The 26,579-nt window shown below is 47.7% G+C and overlaps 1 protein-coding gene across 3 annotated transcripts in view; it reads left to right on the forward strand.

Annotated features, from left to right (window-relative positions):
* The window catches only part of LOC135899709 (uncharacterized), a 100,208-nt gene that overhangs the window by 26,818 nt on the left and 46,811 nt on the right, over nucleotides 1–26,579 (forward strand). For all 3 annotated transcript variants that reach the window (XM_065429031.1, XM_065429029.1, XM_065429030.1), the window contains exons 3-4: nucleotides 21,350–21,520; nucleotides 22,616–22,641. In XM_065429031.1, coding sequence (XP_065285103.1) covers nucleotides 21,350–21,520; nucleotides 22,616–22,641 — 197 coding nt within the window. The remainder of the gene's footprint in view (nucleotides 1–21,349; nucleotides 21,521–22,615; nucleotides 22,642–26,579) is intronic.

Raw genomic sequence — 26,579 nt, forward strand, 5'->3', positions numbered from 1 at the left:
GACTTCGACCCCCATCTGGGCTCTCTCGACTCGAAGCAGCAGTACTTTGCCGACTGTGTCTTGGTGTCGCCTACACAAGATCCTTCGCCTTCCGAGTCGGTATGGACAACAGCGCGGCTTGCAGACACTGCGGCGGCGAGGAGACTATCGAACATGAGCTTTGCCATTGTCCTAGATACAGCGTGCACCGGCTGTCACTAGCGACCGCGTTGGCACGCCTTGATGGCAGGCCGCTTTCAGAACAGTCAGTTTTGGAATGCCGACGTGAACTATCGTCGCAGCAAAAGTCGGTCAAGGCTATGTTGACTTTTCTACATGACAGTGGCCTATTAGAAAGACTATAATGACCCCATTTCATCCCTTTTCATATTTTTTGTCAAGCTTATTTTTCATGCTCTTCTTTCCGTCCTTACTTCCCCTTTTCCCTTCCCCTAGTGCAGGGTAGCAAAGCGGACGTTTTAGATCTGTTTAACCTCCCTGCCTTTCTCTCATTTGCGTATCTCTCTCTCTCTCTCTCTTTTGGTTTTACTATCGCGTTCATACCGTCTTGTACCTGACATCGTCTTCATACCCGCTTCTTCATCTGGTTGTCGTCATACCGTCTTCGTCATCTCATCGTCCTCATGTTGTCTTCATCACGTTGTCATCATTATTAAATCGTCTCGTCATATTTTAAGAATTGACGTCTTGTTGCCTACCTGCTGTCGTCATTCTGCGCCTTTTTTAATATCTGGTACTAACAAGATATTGCCTTTACTCGGCGCCGGCTGCTCCTTTTAACATAGAGCGTTAAAAATAATTAACTTAAACGAATTAAAACCTAAAATCAATTCCAAATGATAATAACGCAAAGTCCAGTCACATAAGTACGCTAATGCCTTACTAAAACTGAAAGTAAACTCAGAAACACACCAACACAAAGTCCATTCACATAAGTGAACTAAAGTAAACACAAAGTCCGGTCCCATCACTACACTAAAATCAGGGCACATAAGAAAGCACGCATTAAATTGAAATGAAGGTAAATTATTCCAGGCACTGAATTGGCCAAAGCCGGGTTAGGCCATCGACATAAGGTCTTCTAGAGGCTGAAGTGCCTGCGGCCTAATATCAATAGATCACATGCTAAGCCTTGCCTCCGTGTGTCATGTCGCGAACATTCTATCAGACGATGCTGTACATCCTCTTCCGCGTGGCCACAATTGCATTCCGGACTCTCCGCTCTTGAAATTTTATGTAGAAAGTGCTTTTTGTATGCGGTACCGTGCCGCAGACGGTGAATGAGCGTTTGAAAAGCTCTGGTTGCATACGATGTGGACGCAATTTTAAATTGAAGCGATGGGTCAACGTTATATAAACCTGAATCTTTCCAGTTCTGATAAAAACATGTCGCTTTGGCACCAATGGCTGAGATCTGTGTTAGTGTGGGGCGCGATTCGCCTTGCGTTAGAGGGAGACCGCGTGTGGCGTTATAAAGTGTCCTTGTCCAGCTGCCTTGTCTGCTTTAACATTTATTGGGATATTGCCGTGGCCAGGTACCCACCGGAAGAACATTGTGGGATTTCTTTCACTCAGTTTTGTGAGTTGCTTTAGTGTCTCCAAAACTAACGCTGATGATGTCACTATGAAGTGTCACTATGAAACTAATGATGTCACTATGAAGTGAAAACAAAGCTGGTTTTGAATCACAAAGGATGACCCATTGTTCTCCTATTTGCACTGAATTTATGTATCGTAACAAATGCAATATTGCAAAAGGCTTTGCTGCTGTTGATGATGTCGTGTGAGATAGTTTAAACGTCTGTATTTGGTTCCATTCTGGAATGACAAAGGTAGCTGTAGAAGAAATTGTTTGGCAAGGACCATCTCTATACGCTTGAATATAGCCAGGGTATCAAGACTATATCTGGTACAACGCTAGTTGTTGTGCTGCTAGCGTAAACATATCTCGTTTGCGAATAATTCCTTCAATCGAAAGCTCGATTTTCGGGGAGTCGCCATGGAGGGTAGAAGACATCTGGGAACCAAAATTCGTGGTGAGGTAGTAGTGGATATTGTGCATCCAGATCACCGTATTGATGTTTGCCCTGTCTCTCTAAATGAGTGCAATTGCTGCCTTTTGTGCTCCACTAAAACGTGAAAGTAGCGTTGACGAGTATCAACCATCCTCATAGCAGAAAATGAAGGATGACGTGCCCCTGCAATTACCAAAGAATTTGAGGTTGCTCTGGAATGCCTGAACATACCCTAAGAGTCCTAGGTACTAATCGTTGAGGTCTCTCTTCAGATAAACGGAAGATTTAATGCAGAACAGGTGAAGAACATGACATCTTTTGCTTGAGAAGTGTATTGTGTACATTAGCAGGGATGAAACAGACCCTCACCCTGTCGTGCCTGCTACGCGGTGAAGAACATGTATTCTTGAGTTTGTTTCTCCTTGAGGGCTTTATAGTGAGAATTTCAAGAGAAGTATTCGTCTAGTATAACCCCACGAAATTTGTGTTGTTTTACTATGTGAAAATGTTGTCCCTCAAGGCGCACTGGAACATCCTTTAGATATCTACCGGTGAAAGGCAGCACAGCCGTCTTACTGTGAGACAGTTCCATTCCTCTTTAAGAATTTGTCCGAAATGTTTAGGCTTTCCTGGAAAGTTGATTGAGCAATTCTGGTACTTGAACCGGAGGCCCAAATACAAACATCATCCACACATATGCATGGGTGCAGCGCCGGTGGAAATCTCCACTGTAAATCTGCCATTACGCATTTAAGCAGAAACGGACCTAATGCCGTTTCTCCTTTAAAACAAACGGACTTTGTGGGGCTTTCTTTGATGAAAATATGCGAGCAACTTTTTCCTTCGCGTGCTTGAATAAATACTGATCTGCCATTCAAGAAGTTTGATATCCGCCGTAGCACCCTTCCAGAGTCCCCAGTTCTGGCAGCCCACCGAATATATGAGCCTTTTGTTATGCCCCTTTTGCGTTCGATCAATATCATTCCATCTTCGTCACTGCATCGTCACTCCATCGGTGTCATACAGTCGTTGTCAAGCCTTCGTGCTAATAATAACAATAACCTTGGCAAGCGAGTGTCCTAAGAAAGTGAGACGATATCAGGGTATGGTCATATAGTCGAAGAAACGAAAGTCTGAGAGTTACCACTACATGTGTTAAACCAATGTGATTTCAGGAATGTGGCGTGTCGCTTCATTGCTCGATTCCTTTTCGCATTACTGTCGATGGTGATCGTGAAATTAGTTGTGACGTCTTTCTTTGTTTGTGCTTTTGGGTAACCAGCCTAGTAATTGTATTATCACGTTTTTATTACGTAAAGTCCTAAGTTATTTTATTGTGCGTACAAAAGAAAAACAAAAGAAAAACGTGTCCAAGCCAATAGTGTCCGCTGAACTCAGGATGGCTGGTTGAACGAGACGAAGTAGCAATAAGGTTGTGTCTGTGACAGGAAATTATTTTGTCTATATGGACCAGTGCAGGGCATTGCGTGGTGCGCTGTGGTGTGGTGGGGTGTGCCATTATGAACGTGCATTACCTTCACCATAAGATTGTGGTTGCTATCATATCCAACCAATCTGCTTTGCCGGAGACATTTCAGGCTTGCATCTACTCTCGATTATGGGAGAGCCAGCACTTTTTTTTACTCTTGTGTTTATAGCATCGGGACGACGGACTTTGAGAGTGGGGCATCGATGAGCGCACTGATTTGAACTTTTTGCGGGGACAGCATTTTACCCGCTGACAACTTATGTGATCGCTCATCGCAAGACGCGTAGGCATTATTTGGAAATTACGCGGATGTTATCGCTGGTTCTATCTGTTGTATATTTTCTCGCCGAACATAATTTGATCAGGTTGTATTCGCGACACGAATAGCTTCTTCGCTTCTGGAAGGTACACGAGCACCAACGATTGCGGTAACCTCGCGGAAAACATCCTGTGGCTATAAAGGAAAATTTACGGACGCATGGCTGCTGCAGATGCATTGCAGCGCCCGGTAGTCCGACAGTGCTTTTGGTTGCTCACAACCAGACTTTCATATTAGTACAATTAGAGGGAAATATGGCGCTGCGATCATTCAACCATCATGGGAATGATGGGAAGTACAGGCTACGGATTGGCATTCTGTTGAGTGGCGAACTAGTCTTCAAGTATTTTTTGGCAATTTCGACTTCGCTCCAAGCGAAATTGCTATAACATGCAGGGGGACAGTGCGACGCAAAGCTCTGTGCCTTTGTTCTGTTGTTCGAAGTGGGGCTAACGCTTTGGACCAGCGGCTGGGACTGTGTTTTTGTCGTGGTTTGGTGTCGAGTAGCCTGACGAGAAAGCGATGCCATCGTAAACGTTGAAAGAACATGTATTGACCGTCTGGACCTTGGTTTGTTAAGTGTGTTAGGTTTGCAGTGTAGCGTTACGTGGTTTACAAAACTTCAGAATACGAAAAAAAAAATACTACTGATACAACACATAGGCAGTTGTACTTCTAGGGGCTTGACCATAAAATTTTATTCAGAGCTTCATTATGAATTACTCATTTCTGTGCTCATATAAATGCGTGGTTTAGAACTTTGAGAGAACAAACTTACTTGTGGTAGGACAGGCTGCTGCTTCCTGGCTGTAGACTAGTGTCTCAAAACGCTTATGTGCAAAGCCACGCCATAACGCTTCGGAAGCGGTACGTCGATATAATGTATGATGAAGCATACTCGTAGGAGGCCACTAGCGTCCTAGCTAGCACTGCAGCAGAAGTGCTCAAAAGTACTTGAAGACGTTCAGCAAACGTGACAGCCGACACAGCCTTTCGAAAGAGTGAGAGAGTTCGCAAGTGCGTGTCATCTGCGAGAAACGCCTCGCGTTTGCAGCGGGCAGGCGTCGTAGCAGACGACACTTGTAGCATTCCTCTCAAGGGCGCAACACTTTCTGACAATGCAACATCTTTATTTCTATAAATACTTGCTGAGTATTTTTATGTAAGTATATGCATGGTTGCTATTGCTGTTGTAAAAATTAATAAATAATTCTTCTCTGGCATTAAATCGGGAACACAATCGCACAAGAATGCATATCCTGGTGTACCCTGTTGATAATCCATAGTAAACCGTGCTTCAATCTCAAATTAATGCAAAGCTTATGTAACGTGTTGTACATTATATAAGATATAGCAGAAATAAAATTAGATTTTACGCGATAATATTTAAGTATTGCTTCGTTTACTGCGCTTCAAGCAAATGCCACTAGTCTAAAGATCGAAGTCAATGCGAAGCCCGTACTTCCCATCATTCCCATTTGACGCAACGCTCATGATAGCCCTCGTAGACACCAGCGCCACTTTTCCCTCCATGGTACTTATCTAGAAACTCTATTCTCCGAACAGACGCTGAATCGACTTGGTTTCAACGTGCGACGGTTTTGCATTTCGCAGACGCGGAAGGGAAAAGAAGCAAAATAACTAAACCTCTACTCTCAGTGGTGTATTCTGTCTTATCAAACTGTTCCTAATAGGGTGCTTATGTTTCGTGTTTCTGCAGCCTAAACCCCGGTGGATTAAAACGCGGGACTCTTTTCGAAAGCGCTCTCATTTGTGCGCGATTTGCTTCCGTAGCTTTCCCTTCAGAGCCGTAGAAAGTTGTCTGCGAATATAGAACCTTCGAGAAATCTTGCATAAAAGCCGACGCGCTTGAGTCTCATCTCATATGGTCTTCAGTTATCGACTGTGCTTGCCGCTGTCATTGGGCTTTGAAAGTCACTTGGTTTTAGGGGCGAAAGTTTGCCCAATAAAGAGTTAGTTTTGTGATGCACAGTCTTCCTGTAGTGTGCTATTCACCATCACTACAATGTGACACCGTTGAGGCTGCACTGACGTAGTAGATTCTCCAGGCGATTGATCTCTGCAGTCTCAATCATCTCTTGTCGTCTGGTTTGGATGCCCGGTTGACTCATCACCAGAGATTTCAGTCTAGGCACTACAAATACTCTTTTAGGTTCCATAACAAACAATAAGGCACTACAAATACTCTTTTAGGTTCCATAACAAACAATAAACCTGTAATTTAGGGCTTATGTGAATGCCAAAGACTGTGAGTTAGACATGTATAGGCTCAATTAAAGAACTGCCGCTGTGCATGTGGGGATAAATCATGGTTTTATAATGAAAACAGCCGACTAAGCCCTAATCTTATGCATTCATGTTTTTGCCGATAGAATGGAGTGACGGCTAATGTACAAGTTACGTGATTTATATGAAATATAGCGTGGCTCGACACAAGTATAAAAAAGTTGTGAATTCAGTGACAGAGAAGCACCATTTAAGAAATTTATTGGTTCATGCAGAGTCCTTCCATGTTTTTCTGGTCACTAAACTCCGCCGTCACGCTATGGGAGAGGTTCATATGCTGCCCAAAGGTGCCGCGACGCGGCGCCATTGTGCCACAGAGGGCATCGTTCGCGTACCGAAACGCGTGCGCAGTGCGAGGCGAGCTGAGTAATTGAGTGCGTTCTGTGCATGTGCTGCGCTATTTTTCGAGTGCTGGGATGTTTAGTTGAAGTGGCGGGGTGGGACAACGATGCCGAGTACGTGTTGCAAGTAACAGCTGAAGGAGTAGAATGGTGGTATCGCTAACAAGCCATTCAAAAAAATTGCTGTATTTGTGATGTGGCTACTTGTGTTCGTTTGAGAGTTGTTTTGCCATGTGTTAACTTATGAAATGCTTATGCTTTATACTTTCTTGTTTATAGAAACAATCGATTATGCACTCTGTATTTATTGCCATTCGTTTGCTGGTGTTTGTTTCCTGCCCCCAATGCATATCTCTCACGTTTGATGTTATTTCTTTATGCTTATGATATCAGTGTCATCCTTTTAACAAACTTCTTGCATTGTGAATGGGGGACCATTCGTGACCGGACGCCTCCGTGCTGTCTGTTTTTCTCCCCGCTTATTTTACAAGATAAATAAATGATCGTGCTTTTATGTTGTTTTTGCACCAACACGCTCTATTTCTTTTCTTAATCGAATTATAAAGTTTTTAACATATTGCAAATAATTGCGCATTAAGAACCACAATAACTAGACTTGTAGTTTCTACGTCGAAACCAAGAGCAGCGTGAATAAGTGCTGAGCTTACTTACGCTTCTAAACGACTGTTTGCTAAGGCAATTGCCTAATTACAATACAGCTAGTTTCAACTGCGCAGGTCCTAACACTTCACGTTCGCCTCAATCCGTTGCTAAAAGCCGCACCGAAGACATTCAGTAGCAAAGTTTGTCTTGCATTAATCCTACCTAAATCTCATTCAGAAATGGCATCGCTTTGCAGAGAAATCTTAAGCGAACGGAGCAGCTCAATTTCCTTTTCTTTGTCATTAAGTATTCTATGGTAACAGCTCTTTGCTATAACAATTTCATTCTTTTGATCTCCTTATAAAATACTGCCCACAGACAGAGTCCTTCTCTGCCACAGTTTAACAGAAAGTGAACAGCTGTGCTCGGCGAACAATTTCGCGCTATGTGCAACGGAGAGTTGGCGCTTACTTACTGGTAAGCGGGGGTGCAACAGCCAATATGTTTGCATCTGGTGAAAAGTGGGACCACTGGCGCTTTGTTGCGAATGCGTGGTGTTTAATCTCAGGCAAATATTAAATAGCGGAGCCCACCAAAGTGTTGAGGCGAACGGCGATGATATAGAAATGTAAACCGAGACCAGCCGGCCGTGTACAGCGGATGCATTTCGACGGGGGCGAAATGCAAAACACCAGTTTATTTAAATTTAGGTGCATTTTAAAGACATTTAGTAGCGAAGTTTGTCTTGCATTAATCCTACCTAAATCTCATTCAGACATTTATTTACGTTTTTTTAAATTTAGGTGCACCTTAAAGGATCCCAGGTGGTCAAAATTAATCCCGAGTCCCCCACTACGGCGTGCCTCATAACCGTATCGTGGTTTTGACTCTTAAAATCCCTTTTTTTTTTGTCTGAGACCGCCGCAAGCTCCATGTTATGAGCGGCTTTTTTTTTCGTCCTGGGCGCTCATATCATGGCAGAAGACGCGCTCAGGCAGTAAATTAGGCATATTCAATGTTAAAAATAGTTACGTGAAACTAAAGCGACGGTTGAGGAAGTTGAGAAAGCTAGAATACCGAGGCTGCCCCAGACACAACCACAGCGGTAGCGGCGTTCGCATGCCCTCTCATGCACGGTTGCGCCTCTAGCTGCGGGCGCTGGCTCTATATGAAACTGAGGCGGCAGTGTCGTGACCAGAAAAAAAATGGAAGGACTCTGGTTCATGTTATGTATTTTTACTGAGTATAAGTTTGCATGCCGAAAAGGAACACGCTGAACATACACCGAAGTTTTTGGCAAATGCTCGTAATTCCCAACGTTCAATGATCTGGTGCCCTCTGGAATTGCAGAATGCTCTTCATTGAGAACCTTCGACAGTTCTTTCAGTAAAGAAACTCAGAAGTTTTTGTCCGAGATGGGTTGATGTTGCGAACCACCTTTCAGCAGCTGGTACAATTCGGATTGGGGCGAACCTTTACTGAACGTGGAAAATGACCCACATGAGTCACATTGCAGGTCAAATGACCCACATTGCAGGTCAAATGACCCACATTGCAGGTCAGAGCTACGCCCAAGCACTCCACTTTCTCGATAATCTCTTCAAAATAGTGAAGTTAGCACAATACTACGCTAAGCCACCTTCATCTGTTTGGTCCCGTACAGCAGTTTGAGCCCTTCTCCCAGCAACCCTCTCGTCTGATACAAAGCTGTTAAAAACAGCCTTTACACCGGCAGTGCTCGTTGAATATTCTGCTGCCTTAAGCCAAGTTCCCCAGCGGGTGATATTGTCGCGTATACCCTGCTGGAGTATACAAGCTGAATCAAGATGCAGGTGGTTGCACTTTACAAAAACGGAAGTGGCGACTCGTGATGCCGAGACGAACCTCGTTCTCCTCTTCCTCAGTCTCTTGCTGCGCCACAACATGTGGCATTACCCCCTCTTCAAAAATGAAAAAAGAAGAAAAACATGCATAGGCTTGACCTGAGAGCGCCGAGATGGTCTAGGACGAACGCATAGGCTATAGTCACAATCACTGTGGTGTGCGATATAGTCACAAGGCACTGATGGACGAGCAACCACAAAACTAACCGAAGCGGCAGAAAACGACGAATATTAGGGGCTATAGTACAGTTTCAACCGCACAACGTGCACAATCTCAGATTGCGGTTGTCGACGTCGGGGAGGCTGACTTCCGTCAGGAAGGACTTCGTAGTTCACGTCACTAATTCGCTGCAACACTCTGTAAGGTCTGAAGTAGCGACTCAAAAGCTTCTCGGATAATCCTTTTCGGAGCCCGCGAGTCCAGACCAAAACTTGATCACCAGGTTGGAACTCGACTTGTCCATGGCGGAGATTGTAACGGTGCGCATCGATGCTCTGTTGTTGCCTTATGTGCACTCGGGCAAGCTGACGGGCTTCTTCCGCTCGTTGCACAAAACGTTCGGCACCTTGGGCGAGGTCGAGATGATCGATGTTGTCGCACGGCAGCATTGCTTCTAACATAGTTTGCACTTAGCGGCCGTAAACGAGGTAAAACGGCATGAAGCGTGTTGTTTGTTGCGTAGCAGTATTATAGGCAAACGTTACGTAAAGGAGTATCTCGTCCCACGTCTTGTGCTGTACGTCTACGTACATAGACAGCATGTCAGTCATCGTTTTGTTCAGTCGTTCGGTCAAACCGTTTGTCTGTGGATGATAGGCAGTTGTTCTTCGATGGGTCGTGCAGCTGAGTTTAAAAACGTCTTGAATGAGCTGTGCTGTGAAGGCTTTGCCTCGGTCTGTGATGACGTGCGACAGGGCGCCATGCCGTAGGACGATGCTCTGTATGAAAAACTGGGCAACCTCGGAAGCTGTGCCTCGAGGCAGCGCCTTTGTCTCAGCATATCGCGTTAAATAGTCCATGGCGACGATTATCCACTTGTTGCCAGAAGATGACAAGGGAAACGGGCCCAGAAGATCCATGCCGACCTGGTCGAAAGGTTTGCCAGGTGGGTAAATCGGATTCAGCAATCCCGCAGGCTTCACAGCTGGCAACTTTCGCCGCTGGCATTCACGGCAGGCTTGGACGTACCTCTTAACACACTCGGCAAGTCTCGGCCAGTAGTAGGCATTGCACACTCTATCAAGCGTTCGCGTAAAACCCAAATGACCAGACGGAGGCTCGTCATGACAGGCGAACAAAACTTCGGCACGGAGGTCCGCTGGAACGACTAAAGGGTATGTCTTGTTGGTGGCAGCGGAGTTCTTGTAGAAGACGCCATGTCGTAAACAAAAAGACGACAATCCTCAAGCGATATGCCGGAGCATTGTTGGGTTTCGTCGTTCCAGATGCTCGAATATAGGCCGTAGTGCGCCGTCTGCGCGCTGTTGTGTGGACAAATCAGTAACGCTTACGGCCCCAAGGAAAGCACCGTCTTCCTCAATATCGTGGTCGGAAGTGTCGATAGGGGCGCGCGAGAGTGCGTCAGCGTCTCCGTGTATGCGGCCCGACTTGTACACGATGGTCACGTCGTACTCCTGCAAACGTATTCTCCACCGTGCCAATCGTACAAAAGGGTCCCGGAGAATTGCAAGCCAACGTAACGAGTGATGATCCGTTACAACTTTGAATGGGCGGCCGTAACGGTAAGGTTGAAATTCGGCCAGCGCCCATACGACGGCAAGACACTCTTTCTCCGTGGTGGAGTAGTTGGTCTCTGCACGCGATAGTGTGCGACTTGCATAGGTGATGACTCTTTCAATAGCTTCCTGCCGTTGTACAAGTACCGCAACAAGACCAACGTTATTGGCGTCTGCATGAACTTCCCTGTCCGCCTCCTCGTCAAAGGGGGCCATAACTGGTGCTGACACCAGACGCTGTCGAAGCTCGGTGAAAGCAGTCTCTTGCTCTGAGGACCAGACGAACGATACATCGTCCCTCGTGAGGCGAGTCAGTGGCTCCGCCATCTTCGAAAAATTTTCGATGAAACGCCGGTAGTATGCGCAAAAGCCCAGGAAGCGTGGGACACCTTTCTTGTCGGTCGGTGTTGGAAACAAGGACACAGCGGCAGTTTTCGTGTGATCGGAGCTAACGCCTTCCGCACTGACCACGTGTCCGAGAAACATCAGCTCCTTGTAGCCGAAATGACACTTCTGAGGCTTGAGGGTGAGGTTAGCCGATCGGATGGCTTTCAGATTTTGCCGCAGTCATTTCAGGTGGTCGTCAAATGTCGCCGAAAAAACAACCACGTCGTCAAGGTAGACGAGGCAGCTTTGCCACTTCAGACCAGCGTGAACGGTGTCTATCATTCGCTGGAAAGTTGCTGGGGCCGAACAGAGACCGAAGAGAAGTACTCTAAATTCGTAAAGGCCATCTGGAGTGACGAAAGCAGTTTTTTCGCGGTATCGTTCATCGACCTGAATTTGCCAGTAACCGCTCTTTAGATCGAGAGACGAAAAATACTTAGCTCACCGCAATCAGTCTAAAGAATCATCGATACGTGGTAGTGGGTACACGTCCTTCTTGGTAACATCGCTGAGGAGTCGATAATCACGATAATCAACACAGAAACAAAGCGTTACGTCTTTTTTCTTGACTAGAACGACCGGGGAGGACCACGGACTGTGCGAGGGCTGAATGACACCTACATCTAGCATCTCCTTGACTTGGGCTTGAATTGCCTCACGTTCTTTCGGCGAGACACGATAAGGCTGTTGTTTGATGGGATGTGCGTCGGCGGATGTCGTTATTCGGTGCTTCGTGATTGGCATTTGGCCCACCTTAGTAGCCCGAGTGAAGTACGCGCTGAATTCGTTCAAAAGTTCTTGCAGTGCGCTCTTTTGGCCGTCCGTAAGCTCGGAGTTTACATCGATATCTCGGAGCGAACCGTCGTCTGTGTCCACCTCAGAAGCAAAGCACTCGACGATGTCCGTTGATGGTTCGGTGTAGGCGATGGCAGTGCCACAAGAAATGAGCCGATCTTCAGAGATAAAGTTGGTAACGGATTGCCTGGCTTTCACGAAGTTCCACAAGGCTTCCCGCTACACAAATACCTTGTGCCAGCAACATAGAAATGTTGCCTTCCACAATGGCGTCACCGTCTTGTAGTTCGTCGGACATGACCGGAACCATAACACTCGCACGCGGCGGTATCGTGATGCTCTCGTCCGAAACGCGAAGTGCGGATCTGTGTCCAATGGCGTCGGTCTGTGTTCCCCTTTGTGTCGAGAAAGTGATGCAGCGCTCGCGGGGGTCAATAATGGCGCCATATTCCCGGAGAAAGTCCATCCCAAGAATCAAATCGCGGGAACACTTACGTAGAACCAGACAAGTGGCGAGAAAAGCAGCACCGCGAATTTCTACTCTGGCCGTACATAGGCCAAGCGGTGTGACGACGGGGCCACCTGCCGTACGAACTGGTGCCCCGTTCCAGGGCAACGTAACTTTTTTCAGAACGCTCGCCAGTTTTCCACTAAGAATAGAGTATTCGGCGCCAGTATCCTATGAGTGCACTCACTGTTTTTCCGAAGATCAACACAGGTATGTCCAGTGAAATCTTGTTCGAGGAAACTGGTTCTGGCGTCATCGTGTTTTCGTTGTTCTGGGGTCGGCACGATACGAGGTCTTGAGCGCGTCGAGTATCAGCGGCCCCGCCTCGGAAGGTCACTGACGTCAGTTTTCCCGGCGTGGACTTGGTGATCGCCCTTGCGGCGTCTTCGAGGTGGTATCGCGAGCGGGGAAATATCGCCGCAGTGAGGGGGAGCGTGACTGCCGCTTCGATGGGCCCGGTCTGCGCTGCTGTTCGAAGAATTCTGCGACGTCGGGTGGCCTTTGGCCGAACCTAGGTCGAAGTGAATCGATAGAAAAACCCCGCAGTCCGTGTGCGTCGGTAGGGGCACTCCCGATACACCTGACCAGCTTCGCCACAGTGGTAGCACAGCGGTCGTCGATCGGGTGCTTGCCAAACCTCTGATTTCCTCGCAGGTGTTCGGTGATCGTCGAAATACGGTAGCGGAGTTGTCGGAGCGGCTTGCGCCGATCGCAACGCGACTGGCGGCGCCACATAAGTAGGTGCGAAAGCTTGGACGGGGCTGAGTAATATTTCTGCGTTCGTCTTGCGCCGGGATTCGCTTGGCAGAGGTGGTGTTTCACTGCTGGAAAGAGCTGCCTGCAATGCCTGCTGTACTTCGTTGCGTATGACGCTGGCGAGGCAGCTGACTGGAGCTGGCGACGTGCCGTGGTGCTTCTGCAGCTCGTCGCGAAGCACTGAGCGAATCAGCTCGCAAAGCAAGGCGACGTCGCACCCTAAGCCTACCGGCATATCCGTAGTGCAGGTGGCATTTACTTGTCGGTTGTACAAGTTGGACCGTTGTTGAAGGGTCTTCTCCATCGCGATAGCTTCGGCGAGGAACTCCGCAACAGTCTTGGCCGTATTCGGAACAAGACCGCCAAAGAGCTGCTCCTTTACGCCTCTCATCAGATGACGCACCTTCTTCTCTTCCGACATGCTCGGATCGGCACGCTGAAAGAGACGCGTCATGTCCTCCACGTACATCGTGACGCTCTCGTTCGGCTTTTGGACGCGTGACTGAAGGGCCCGTTCCGCTTTTTCTCGGCGATCGGGGCTGGAGTAAGTCTACAGTAGCTTGCGCTGGAACTCAGGCCAGGATGACAGGGCACTTTCGCGGTACATAAACCGCGTGCGAGCACCGTCCTGGAGGCTGAAGTAGACATTCCTCAGTTTGGCGTTGTTGTCCCACTCGTTAAACGCAGCCACGCGCTCGAACTCCGCCAGCTAGCCTTCCACGTCTTCAAATGTGTCGCCATGAAAAGCCGTCGGCACTTGGGGCTTCAGCAGCGTTAGGTAAGTTGGTGTCACCCGTTCCGTAGAAGTTGCAGTGGCCGCAGTCATCACTTTTTCTTGGAGCTTTCCAAATGCTGGGGCGAGGCCTCGCATTCACCGGCTTTTGCGGTGAACTGGAGTCCACTCCAACTGTGGGGCGAGGTTCTTGCTGCCCAGTGGGGTCTCCTGCATAAGTTGAGCGTACCCAGCACCTCCACCAAATTGTCGCGTATACCCTGCTGGAGTATACAAGCTGAATCAGATACAGGCGGTTGCACTTTACAAAAACGCAAGCGGCGACGCGCGATGCCGAGACGAACCTCGTTCTCCTCTTCCTCAGTCTCTTGCTGCGCCACATCATGTGGCAATATTATTATAAACAAGATGAGGATAGGGCAAAACACGGAAAAAAACATATTGTTCTATCCTGAAAATTCAATACAGGCATCAACATCAAAACAAGCATCTATAGGCACAATAAAGAGGGCACTAAAATGTTCCTAGTTCCATAGTTCAGGCATGTATTATAAAAGCACGAATGATGCTCCAGAACAAGCAAATCTAGAATTTTGGTTGGAGTTCAAGTCTCATCAGTTAGAATTTTTTTTTTATCTTTCATCGTTTATTTTCCATACCTTCACATATTTCTTGTGCTCGCTTTTTTGCTCTGTCCTAGGCATTGTGGTCTGTTCAATTAGCTGGTATTAACAAAGATAGCGGCTATAGGTTTGCGCAAATAACCGTTCTGCAAAATGAGCCAGTCTAGTAGCGGACTGCATATGTCATTATCTGGTAGCCTCTCAGAGGGCCTAAGCCATTGCGGTTGGCGTCATATATTATAGCGATACATATAAAAGCGTTATAACGAACTACTTCATTGTGCGCAGATAAATACATATAAGCAACAGCAGTTATAAGCTACACCACTTTGTTAGTTAAATTAACGTGTCCCTACTACACTCCAAACAACCATTATTTGGGCAAGCCTTTCAGAATAATAACAGCTAGATTGTGAGCTCAAGAGACAAGGTGCGAACTGCGGTGAAGACGATCTCGCACCATTATCGGCGGTAATGACTACGGAACGAGAAAGATGGCAAGCAGCAGTTCTCTGCTGCATGAACTGGCTTTGCGGTACTAAATAGTCGCATATTATGGCAGAGCTGTTTTCTTTCGCGTACTGAAATGTCAGTGTAGGAAATGCTTGCATTGTACCTGCGCCGTATATAGCCACTGCCGTTGGCGACGGAACGTTCAGCTGGTAATTCGCTGGGCGAATGTAGCTATTGCATACATTCAGCACGTTTAAAGCCTTAAGCGCTCTTGCAGTGCTAATCTACAAGTCTAGCGAAGCAAATACACTACTGGCCTCACGGTCATAGGAAGCCTACTGACGATTTGGTACCGTTTTAAATCCCATAATAAAGAGATGCAATGATCATACCGATTTAATAAAAATCCTTTATTTATTTTCTGGTTTTGAGTTACTGTAACCAAGTTGGTTTGGTAACCACAGTTAAGCGAACTTACAGAATCTAAGCAAGACTCACACCAACCGGCGAGTCAGAGTACCATTGAGCAGCGGCTAATTTTTTTTATGGAGAGCTTGAGTTCGAGCTACCCGGGCTAGATCTGATTTCAGTGAGTCTGACCCCTAGTGAGCCTTTGGTTAAATATCTTGTAACGAAGAAGAGTAGCCGCCTGCGCCACAGCACCATCGCTACCGGCATGAGCTCGTGGTTGCTGTCTTTCGCCGAACGCTTGTGACAGCTACCCGTTCGCGCCCGTTGCTAATAAATCTCTTAGCAAGTGGTGGACGTGCTGGGTTTCGACCACCCTGGAACTTCGGAGTCGCACTCTACCCCCCATCATGCCCGACGACGCACGCACTCCTCCAGCTCCTCCAACGGCGCCGGCTACCTTGGTTTGTGCCGGTGCCTTGCGTCAGCGAGATCCCCCTATCTTCTCCGGCACAGATGACAAAGACGTTGAAGATTGGATCTCGTCTTATGAGCGAGTGAGTGCCCATAACCAGTGGGACGACGTTACCAAGTTGAGAAACGTCGCCTTTTATCTTACGGACGTTGCGAAACTATGGTTTCTCAACCATGAAGCCGACCTCACTTCGTGGTTGGTCTTCAAGACCAACTTTACCCAAGTTTTTGGTCGGCCTGCAGTAAGAAAGCTTCGTGCAGAACAACGTTTGCGCACACGTTCCCAAGAGACCGGAGAAAACTTCACGAGCTACATTGAGGACATTGTCGACCTTTGCAAATGGGTGAATGCGTCAATGTCAGAGGAGGAGAAGATCAAACATATAATGAAGGGTATTCAGGACGACGCATTTCAAATGTTATTATCGAAGAGTCCTCACTCTGTCGCTGAAGTCATCGAATTGTGCTAGAGTTACGACGAGTTGCGCAGGCAACGGCTTCACACCCGACGTCCCACCCCGCCCGCCGACTCTCTATCCAGCCTTGGGGTCGACGACTACAACCATGCTACTCTCTTCATAAAAATCCAGGAATTCGTTCGCGCAGAGGTCGCCCGCCAGCTATCGTTGATATCTTCTGTCCAGGAACCACCCCCTGCTTTGCATCCTACGATCCGCGACTTCATTCAAGAACAAGTCTCTCAAGCCGTTCCTCCAGCCGTTGAGCAGCCACCAGTCACGGCTCCTCTCACTTACGCTGAAGCAGTTTCCCGATCTCGTCCACAAGCGCCCCTGCCGCCCTCTATGCATCGACCACCGACATTTTTGCCGCCATCTATGCCGCTTCACGACCGCCGGCATTTTCCTCCTATGCCGCTGCCCGACCGACAGCCTTTTCCGAATACTCAAGCGCGACTCGGACCTTACCCCCACCAGTGGCGCACCTTCGATGACCGCCCAATATGTTTTGCTTGCGGTGGTGCTGGTCACGTGGCGCGCCATTGTCGTCGTGGCATGCCTCCTCTTCAGAACATCCGGCGGGCGCCACCTTTCCCCGCTCCGTTTTCCTCGTCGCCTTCCAGCCTTCCTACTTCTTCCTTTTCCCCTGACCGCCCAACCGCCTCTACTCGCCGCTCACCATCTCCCCGCCGTCGCTCGCTTTCTCCGATGCGGCGTCGTCCCGTGTCCACCGAGCAGGAAAACTGATGGCCGCAGTTCCCGAGGCACGAACTGCGTCCACGTCGCAATGCCCAAGTCCTCGTCCCTCTCCAGCCAACGTCATCGACGTCTCTGTCGAAGGAATCGCCGTCCTGGCGCTTGTAGATACAGGAGCCGCCGTATCCGTAATTTCCGCCGAACTCTGCCGCACACTACGAAAGGTTTTGACGCCTCTCTCCGACTTCTTCCTTCGAACCGCGAACGCTCAAAATATAACGCCTCTCGCTGCCTGTACTGCTCGCGTCTTCATTCAAGGTCTACTGTATACCGTCGAATTCGTCGTGCTGCCCACTTGTTCCCATGACATCATATTAGGCTGGGACTTCCTTGCAAATAATAACGCCGTTATTGACTGTTGTCACGCCGAACTCGAACTTTCTGCACTTCCAGACGTCGAGCCTATCGACAACGACCCTTCCAGTGTTAAACTGTTTGTTTCCGAAGACAATTCCGTCCCTCCACGCTCTTCCCTGCTTGTGCCTGTGTCGTGCGCCGCTATTTCTGATGCCACTGTTTTCTTTACGCCCTCTGAGCTGTTCATTCGCCGCCGATGTTCTCCGCTGCCCTTTGCTCTCCTTACTCTTCGCAATGGCGTCACGAAAATGGTCGTCGACAATCCCACAGCCTGCCCTTTAGCTTTATCTCATGGTGAATGCCTAGGCCTTGTTCAACCAGTCGACACCTTTTGCATCTTTGACACTCCTGCCGTTTCTACTTCTGCGGGCCTTGGCGCACTTACTTGTGACTCTGCGGTTGATCAGTCACTCCTCGACGCTTTCCACTGCTCCATCGACGATGGCACGTCATCTTCAGAACGAAGCCAGCTTATTGCTCTCCTGCAGAGGTTCCGCGCTTCTTTCGACAGCCATGCTTCCGGTTTGGGCCGCACATCTACCGTTTTTCACCAAATAGATACCGGCAGTCACGCACCTTTACGGCAGCGCCCTTACCGAGTTTCCGCCTCTGAGCGCCGTGTCATTGACCACCAGGTTGCTGACATGCTCAAGCGTGGCGTTGTGCAGCCTTCCAACAGTCCCTGGGCATCACCGGTCGTCCTCGTTAAGAAAAAGGATGGCTCTATTCGATTCTGCGTCGACTACCGACGTCTGAACAAGATAACGCGCAAGGACGTTTACCCGTTACCGCGCATCGACGACGCCCTCGACTGTTTGCAGGGAGCTGAATTCTTTTCTTCGCTGGATTTACGTTCCGGATACTGGCAAGTCCCCTTGGCACCATCTGATCGACCTAAAACAGCATTTGTGACACCTGACGGATTGTACGAATTCATCGTAATGCCTTTCGGCCTGTGCAATGCTCCCGCCACTTTTGAGAGAATGATGGATAATATTTTACGCGGCCTCAAATGGAACACATGTTTATGCTACCTGGATGACGTAGTTGTCTTTTCCGCTGATTTCCGAACCCATCTCAGCCGTCTCGAGCAAGTTCTCAAATGCCTTACTGTCGCGGGACTTCAACTTAACTTAAAAAAATGTCGTTTTGGTGCCCGAAAGCTCCCTATTCTTGGCCATGTTGTATCACGAGACGGCGTCCTTCCGGATCCAGCCAAGCTCCGCGCTGTCACCGACTTTCCGCAACCAAAGAAGTTAAAAGAGCTTCAAAGTTTTCTTGGTTTATGCTCATACTTCCGACGTTTCATTCGAAATTTCGCTTCCATAAGTGCACCCCTGACAGCCCTTCTAAGTGGCGACAAAGAACTTTCCGCTTGGTCGCCCGCCTGTGATGACGCCTTCACGAAATTACGCCGCCTGCTAACCTCGCCACCTATCCTCCGCCACTTCGATCCTGCAGCGCCCACAGAGGTCCACACCGATGCCAGCGGCATCGGACTTGGCGCCGTACTCGCACAACGAAAAGCGGGCTTTGATGAATATGTCGTTGCCTACGCGAGCCGAACTCTGACAAAGGCCGAGGCTAATTACTCTGTTACAGAGAAAGAGTGTTTAGCCATTATTTGGGCCCTTGGAAAATTCCGTCCTTATTTGTATGGTCACCCTTTCGATGTCATCACTGACCATCACGCCCTTTGTTGGCTGTCTACCCTTAAGGACCCATCTGGCCGACTTGCTCGCTGGGCCCTTAAGCTACAGGAGTACGACATCCGCGTCCTCTACCGTTCCGGCCGCAAACACACGGACGCTGACGCCCTTTCTCGCTCACCGGTTTCCGCTGACTGCGCTTGCCTATCCGCCCTTGAGCCCACAGTTCCATCTCATGCACTGCGCAACATGCCGTCGGAGCAGCGCAAGGATCCCTGGATCAGTGCTCTCATCAGCATCCTTTCTGATCCATCCACCTCATCACCATCGCGCGCTCTTCGCCGCCAGGCTACCCACTTCTGCATTCGCGACGGCCTTCTTTATCGTCGTAATTACCTCTCTGACGGTCGCAAGTGGCTTCTCGTGATACCCCGCCATCTCCGTGACCTTATCTGCGACGCTTTCCACGCAGACCCTCAGTGCGCACATGCCGGCCTCTTCAAGACCTATGCTCGACTACGCATCCGATTTTATTGGCGAGGCATGTATAACTACGTCAGAAAGTTCATTCGCTCCTGCGCTCCGTGCCAACGCCGAAAATTACCTCCCGGACAAGTCTACCCGTCACAACCCCTTCCCTGCCCTCGTCGGCCTTTTGATCGTGTTGGCATAGACATCTACGGACCGCTACCCTCCACACCAGCAGGCAACCGCTGGATTATTGTTGCAGTGGATCACTTAACCCGCTATGCTGAAACAGCTGCTCTGCCGACTACCACCACCCGCGACGTTGCCTCGTTTCTGTTACGCCATTTCGTTCTTCGCCACGGTGCCCCTCGCGAACTTCTGAGCGATAGAGGCCGCGCCTTTCTTTCCGATGCTTTGAAGGCACTACTCGACGAATGCCGAATCGTTCACCGCACCAGTACAGCGTACCATCCGCAAACTAACGGCATGACCGAGCGCTTCAACCGTACTCTTGGCGATATGCTCTCCATGTACGTCGCCTCTAATCATTCAAACTGGGACCAAGTTCTCCCTTTCGTGACGTATGCGTACAATACTGCGACCCAAGCAACTACTGGTTTTTCCCCTTACTTTCTCCTATACGGACGAGAACCTTCTACTACTCTCGATACTATTCTGTCATATACACCTGACGCGTCCGAAAGTACTCCGCTATCTGAAGCTGCTCGTCATGCTGAGGAATGCCGCCAGCTTGCCCGCTCTTTTTCCACCGAGGACCAGTGGCAGCAGCAATCCCGTCAACCTGCCGGCCGTTCTGCACCAACTTTTTTGCCTGGCTCTCTCGTATGGCTTCGGGTACCCGCTACTACACCCGGCCTCTCCTCAAAACTTGTCGCAAAGTACCTAGGACCCTACCGCGTTCTCCAGCAAACGTCCTCCGTCAATTACATCGTAGAGCCCCTCACGCCATCGACGGACCTACGCCATCGCGGCCGCGAACTTGTCCACGTCTCTCGCCTTAAGCCGTACTACGACCCAATAGTAGTCTCTTCGCCTTAAGCCGCCAGGATGGCGCCTTTTTCTGCGGAGGGCGATTGTAACGAAGAAGAGTAGCCGCCTGCGCCACAGCACCATCGCTACCGGCATGAGCTCGTGGTTGCTGTCTTTCGCCGAACGCTTGTGACAGCTACCCGTTCGCGCCCGTTGCTAATAAATCTCTTAGCAATCTATTTTGTTAGTCAGTTTTACTGAGATTCGTTTATTTCTGGAACTCATCGGGGTAAATCTAGCAAACTGATTCTTTTTCTGTGCCGTCTTCCCTGTGTACTGGCACAGCTTTGCGTGTACGCACAGCCTAAGACGTGCATGCTTGCAATTTGTCCTAAAGATACCATTGCACGTTCATCCTTTGCAGGTATATAGATTGTTCAAACTTCGCATAGCGTGGTGCTAGCTTTCAATATATAAAGAAACAGAGCAAGAAACTAGAGCATGTATAGGGAAAATAATTGTTATGCTTAATTGAAGTGTAGAAATAATAACGTACAGGAACACGAAAGGGTGTGACCAACAAAAGAGCGAGTACCTCTGATCTGGTTATTCTTACCAGCTCATTAAACCTTCAGTGGCTACGTGTGACTGGACGATCGTCTACGCTTTTCCACCTTTGCGGGTTTTAGTTCTTCACATTTCGTAGTCGCTGCGGCCTTATCAAAATATTTATGTTTTTAGGGGCTTGGACCCTTCAGTAATTTATTTTTCCAGGCTATCATCATTTATGAAAGAAGACACGCCGCCCTATTGATATTTATTCTTGTCTCATCACTTCAGAATGCAGTAAGAATAAACACCTAGTTGACTGCCCAAGTGGTGGGCACGTCCCTGGAGGCTTGTGTCCTGGAATGAAGTCACCGGCATGCGGGAGAAAAAAGACAGTGTGCGCATGCATGAGCGGATATTTCCATAGGTGGGACGGCCACTGCGTCCACTACAGAGACTGCGGTAAGTACGTAAACACTGGCTACTACACATTGTTTTCATTCTGGCACTGAAGTATTAGCTACAGCTGGTGTGAGCCAATTATCACGATCGTGTCCTTCCGCATTGGTAACATCGTAGACAGACAAAACAAGACGGACTGACTGACTAAATGACTAACTGAGAGTGACTGACTGACATATCGGCCCAGAGGCTAACTGGCTGGCTGGCTGGCTGGCTGGCTGGCTGGCTGGCTGGCTGGCTGGCTGGCTGGCTGGCTGGCTGGCTGGCTGGCTGGCTGGCTGGCTGGCTGGCTGGCTGGCTGGCTGGCTGGCTGGCTGGCTGGCTGAGTGACTGACTCACTCTCACTTACTGGCTGGCCCTGTTCCGCTTTTATACTACTGCCACTTTACACTTTCTCTACACTCTACACTTCAGGATTTTGCAGTGTACTGCTCGAGAAGGCGTGATTTATCAGGGAACAATATGCATCATTATGAAAGCCCACGCAATGACGCAGCGTTTTTAAAAGAGAATAAGATCGTAGTTGCATTAGTGTCGCAAAAGTCTACTCGCACTCAAGTTATTATGTGGGAGTCTACTTAAGTCTACTCCCACTTAAAAGAACGTACGACAAAATAGTGCGCATGTCGCGAAACGTTTATATAGGCGTTGTTTATATCCCCTTCAGCTCCATTCATGCAGCAGCATCGATTTATCTGCACGGAAAAAAAAGAGCAGCAAGGAACAGTGGAATAAATTGTAATCATAAACGTTGCCGACGGTTGTGAATACTATGCGCATAGTTGTGCACACTGGGCCATAATATTTTGGCTATTGCCAGCATTCGTTATTTGCGATACGGTGCGATGAAATGTAAGTTACTTATTTCTTTTTGTTTTCCTTCCTTCTGGCACCTCCACTCATACATACCCTTACGCGTCACCACCCACACCTCTTCCACCATCCTTCTGACGTGTGGCTAGTCCAATCGCTACTAGTTGACACTTCTGTATAAGCAGGTGCTAGTGCCAGGACGACAGATTGCTTATCTTTGCTCTGTCTTTTTTTCATATACCTTGGATGTGTTTTTCATAAACCTTGGATGTATAACTAAAGTCTTCAGGACCTTCGAGCCCGGCAAAGTAAGTAATACATGTTTACTTTAAAGTTGTGCGTTGATAGACAACTCTTGTTCATGTATCTTTCCTTTGTAGTTCGTGCCATTTGGCGCTGTACCTCTCTTCAGTATGGACTGCCAACATGCCCAAGTACCGACCTTTTGAAGCATATTTATGAGATAACAACTCCATTACACTTATTCTCAGTACAGCTTGTCGTTAATGTTCCTGTTCATGTCCATCTTTTTCTCCCCTGAGCGTAGTAGCAATCAAGAGGACTGTTGCTTACAGGCGACCTCTCTGCTTTGCCTAATGAAGTCCTCCCGACCCTATGTCTTGAAAACAGACGTCAAATGAAAGTCGGTGTCGATCAACAAACACATTGGTGAATTTTTAATACGCAAGTCGTACTATACGAGCAAGTCAGGCGAGTTGGTTTATGCTCATCATGAAGGTAATAAGCACGAAAGAACAGAGATGAGATAGAAGATACGTTAACGCTGAGTTACTACTGAAGTTTCTTGTGAGTTGTTAGTGCTCTAATTTCTGTGTGGAATACGCGGAAGTCCCAGTTGTCTTTGTGTTCCCAGGTTCACTTAAGCCAAACTCGCTGTTCCGTGATCTTGCTTGGATTCCCAATTCTAAGATATAGGTATACTTCTTGAGATGAACAGATCCTTGAAATTCCCATGCATTTAGCGTAGACGTTGAAGATATGCATTATTCCATACTTCAGCATAAGCGATTTCTTAGCGAGAGGACAATAATGAGCCAGCTTTGATTGGAAATATGGGATGTCCGCAGTGTAGTTTATGTAGTTTCTGGCCTTCTACATTCAATCCGTGCTTGTTGGCTGGGATACCGGAATGTTGATCTACAAGTGTGGAACACGCATTCGTTCGTGCGTTGCGCACATCCTAAGTAAAGGTGTTTCTTGAGCCACGTTAATCGACAACTAAGTAAGTGACTACATGGAATGTGTAAAACGGAATGTGTACATTTCAAGATACACAGCGATTCGACTCGCATAGCTCGCTTTACGTTTGAATTACCGAGTGGTGTCCAGGTACACCTTCTTGTCTATAATTTGAGGCGGCACTGAATCACGTTTGGGGGAGCTTTAAGCGAAGTCTCTGTAAATCTTTAATTAGCTTTAATTCGGGCCTCTAAAAAGTTTTAAAAGGTGCGACCGTTATGTTTTTCCTGGGCTCTATGCTTGAAAATGCTTTTTATTTGCATAGGGCGCAAGAAATTTGAATAAGCCAGATTAAGCAAATCAATGCGCAGACGAAAGCAATAAGTTCGAGGGATAAGCTAAGGAAAGTAACAGTTTTTTCTTCAGTTCATCGCATGTTGCGTGGTATAAAAGATGTTGCTAATGGCTGTTGCCTGCGACACCATTCAATCATTCTTAAAACTACTTAAAGAAATTGTATAAATGAGCGGGGTACATCACCACCCTCCTTGCCTTTTTTCTTTTTCTTTCGGCCTGTCCTTCCAGTTTCATTTGTGTCATCTGCCTTATTTCTTGTGAATTTTTAATGTTATTGTTTACTTGGTTTTTTGTATGACTTTTTTTGTCTAACCCACTCCTGCGATAGCCCCATATAGGGGCTGCAGTATGTAAAAATAAATAAATAAATAAGTAAATGAACGCACCTGCTTTCTGATGCGTCTGCCACTGACATATTTTTATACGCACTACTACATTATGTTTGTCTGATAGGATGTATGTTCTGAAATTGTTTGCCACGCTTTGTATACACATATTCTTCTAGTTTTGTTCGTCAAGTGTTCGTCAACTTATCGCTAAGAGCCGTTTGCATTGTCTTCTTCTCGAATGGTTTTACATTGTTAGCGCTAAATGCTACGTTTTCGAAACTGACACGCTGTTCACATTTTCAAATTCAGTGCTATTTCATTTTTCTCGCACTTCGCACCTTGCACTCATTGCATGGTTCGTCATGTATATAAGCACTCCTGCTTAAGGCCTCTAATAAGAGGCTGGCAGTAATCTTGAAATAAATGAAATAAATAAATTGTTATGTTGTCATTATCACCCTGAATGCTCCTGTCAAGCTTAGGCAGGTTTGTTTGGCATTCGACAAAAATACGAGATTATATAAATGATCGCAACATCTCAAATGTAAGTTACAAAGTTGAATTTCTGCCTTGCCCGTACAGGTTGTAGTATGCAGAATTTCGCTGTAGTGCGGAAAAGTTTTTATTCGCCGCGTAAATGATACGTTCAACGCGTAACTCATAGGTTCAGAGAACACAAGAATAGCATTTGAACTAACACGCAGTCTCATTTACCAGCCCGTCGTAACACGTAATACATGCTAGTCCTTTTGCTATGGAAGAGACGCTCTTTGTTAGCGCTAGTAAGAAGCAGCCACAAGGCTGGTGATAGGGACCTATCATATTGCGTGCAGAAATTTGTGCACTACTCAGCCTTGCGTCTGGCTCTGGGACAAAGATGTGCAATGTCTGTCTGGAGCTGTAATTCTGATGTGACTGTGTTTCCATGTGACTGCTACACTGACCATGTAGTAAACTTTGTTATTTTGTGGACGTTATGCTGACATTATATATATATATATATATATATATATATATATATATATATATATATATATATATATATATATATATATATATATATATATATATATATATATATATATATATATATATATATATATATATATATATATATATATAATGTCAGCATTTATGCGGACTTTATCTTCGTCTGTGCAAACTCACCATCAATCATGGGCTCGTGTTTTTGGGTCGGCACTATTTTTCCTTCTTGGAACAAAGCATTATCTCGACCGCCGTATTTCAAGTGGTGTAGGCGCTTTAAGGTCCTTTCGACCTCCATCCCCTACAACATCTCTCCTGGACCTACATTCAGGACGGCGCTTACGCCAAGAGGCCGCCATGTCACAAGACGAGGCCGCAGCGTCCACCAGCTCTATTCAAATGCCAGCCACCCCCACTCCCAGCCCTGCCAAAACAGGTATCACGATCCTGAAATGTTCTCTGGCTTACCTGGTGAGGACGTTGAAAACTGGTTCGACAACTACGATTGTGTCAGCCAAGACAAACTGGAATGAGAAATCGAGATTAAACAACGTTCCAATTTACGTCTCTCAAATAGCCAAAACATCGTTCCTGAATCAGAAGAGAGACTTCCGTGATTGGTCTTCTTTCGGGGAGCGGCTGCAGCGGATTTCTGGCACACCCACGGTTTGTTCGGAAGTTGTTAAAAACAGTCTGTCTGAGCCCGTCCAGCATTAAGGCGAGTCGTATACCTCCTACACTGAGAATATCCTCGCGTTTTGCAGCCGTGTCGACAGTGCCATACTAGAAACAGACCGCGTGCGACACCTTCTTAGGGGTATAGGATCTACTGCCTTCAAGGCACTCGCCGCTAAAAACCTTGCGATGGTGGCGGACGTCGTCTCCGTCTGTCAGCGCCTCGACGTCCTGCAATCAATCCGCTTGAAAGGGGACTTTTCCGACAACCCCTTGGCAAACAGCATTGAGCTCCGGTCTATTATTCGAAGCCTAATTTTTGAGGACTTGCAAGCGCATGACTCCCCCCCCCCCCCCCCCTTGCAACAGCGCTCACGTCCAACCTGCTGCTTCTTACCTGCGTAGCATTATTATCGAGGAATTGGCCTCCCTGAAGAATGCCCACCATGCCAACGCTTCTCCTTGCCCATAACCAGCGTCTCACGCCGAGGATGCAGCAATGCCAGCCGCACCGTCTCCAATCACACCACATGCGCCTGTTCACAGTCACCTGTCTCCTTTAGTAGCCCGAGCTCTGAACCCGCCTTACAACTATGCCTGGCATTCATCGAGGCATATCTGCGGCTGCGGCTTTCGAGGACATATCTCCCGGTTTTGCCGATGCCGCCAGCAATACGAACGTCGCGGTTACGATGCCT

The sequence above is a fragment of the Dermacentor albipictus genome, chromosome 7 (assembly GCF_038994185.2).
Source record: "Dermacentor albipictus isolate Rhodes 1998 colony chromosome 7, USDA_Dalb.pri_finalv2, whole genome shotgun sequence".
Classification (NCBI taxonomy): domain Eukaryota; kingdom Metazoa; phylum Arthropoda; class Arachnida; order Ixodida; family Ixodidae; genus Dermacentor; species Dermacentor albipictus.